Source organism: Amphimedon queenslandica, unplaced genomic scaffold (assembly GCF_000090795.2).
Source record: "Amphimedon queenslandica unplaced genomic scaffold, v1.1 AMPQUscaffold_2971_Cont25030, whole genome shotgun sequence".
NCBI classification, from domain to species: Eukaryota; Metazoa; Porifera; class Demospongiae; order Haplosclerida; family Niphatidae; genus Amphimedon; species Amphimedon queenslandica.
The window spans coordinates 1-1,268 of NW_003556697.1; the positions used below are offsets into that span (position 1 = coordinate 1).

Genomic DNA, 1,268 nt, shown 5'->3' on the forward strand with positions numbered 1-1,268 from the left:
GAAACGATACTAATGCACAGCTACTCTGGAATGCACTGCACACTAAACAATCACTCACACAATCATCATCTTTAAAATCAAAGAAAAAGAATTTTATTTGAATTTTACGTCAATTGCATGCATGTAGATTCATTTTTTGTCCAGTCAATTCAGGCTTAAGCTTGTGCCAGTACCTATGCTTGGATACCAGTGCTGTTCATCTTTGCTGGGTGTACTCTACTATCTATGCACAAACGACAACTCAACGAGCCACGCCCTTGTTTTGACTAGCTAAGTCAGGCGTTTCAAGGGTCACACCTCGGCCAAGGCAATGATTGACTTGTGTCAGTGGAGAGCTAGAATAGGATCTTGGAACTGTAGCTGTACTAGCAGTGGTAGCATTTACCCGTGCATTTACTGGACATCTAACAGTGGAATAGGTAGAGCCAATGTCAAGACCCCTAGGCTTGTTTTGTCTATTTTTTGTCTCGCTATTCTCCTCTTCATATCAGGAGATGTGGAACTCAATCCTGGACCCACTCTTACAGGTAAACTGAATTAAACTGAATTAAAACTATAAAGGTTATTATGTTTTATACACAGACAAGCCAACAAAAGATGAGTTAATTGAGTTATTGAGTAGCTCAAAGTTTACTGCTGGTACTTGGGAACAGTTTGTCTGTCATCTTCCTAACATGACACAAGATACTGTTAGTAGCATTAAACATAGAGTGGAGGAACTCTGTGATATTCAACCTAGTCCTTTTGATTACATGAGTGCTGTAGCTCAATATTATCTTGATAGCAGTCCTGATATAACTTGGAAAAGCATCACTATTGCACTGTTGAATGCTGATGAAATTAATTTAGCTCATCAAATATTTGATAGCCACTCAGGTAAAAAAAGGAGCTGAAAAATTATATTATTGGGGCGAGCCTGAGCTCGCCCCTATGGCAAGCCAAATGTTTCAAAATTATATCCCTACCTTATGACGTCGTGTTGACGTGATTTATGTCGACACGACATAAAAACGTCGTAACAACGTGTTTAATATGTCGTAACAACATATTTTATGTCAACCTATGGCAAGTAGGACCGACATACTTATTGGGTACTATCAATAGTCGAGTCATGATGACTATTTAGTCGTGATGACTTAAAATGGACCTTTAGCACTTAACCAATTCTAATTAACGCGCCACAGAAAAAGTGGTAAAATGGCGGATTTTTGGAGGAAAGACAGGCTAAACAATCTTCTCTTTTATCCAGCCATTCTAGCTGTGAGAAC

The 1,268-nt window shown here is 38.9% G+C and overlaps 1 protein-coding gene across 1 annotated transcript; it reads left to right on the plus strand.

The window, feature by feature from the left end:
- The first annotated feature begins 286 nt into the window (after positions 1–286).
- Positions 287–934, plus strand: LOC109593075 (uncharacterized). The gene is made up of 2 exons (XM_020008326.1): positions 287–527; positions 583–934. Exons 1-2 carry the CDS (start codon positions 311–313, stop codon positions 891–893), a joined length of 528 nt encoding a protein of 175 aa, XP_019863885.1. The 5' UTR covers positions 287–310; the 3' UTR covers positions 894–934.
- The last annotated feature ends 334 nt before the right edge of the window (positions 935–1,268 follow it).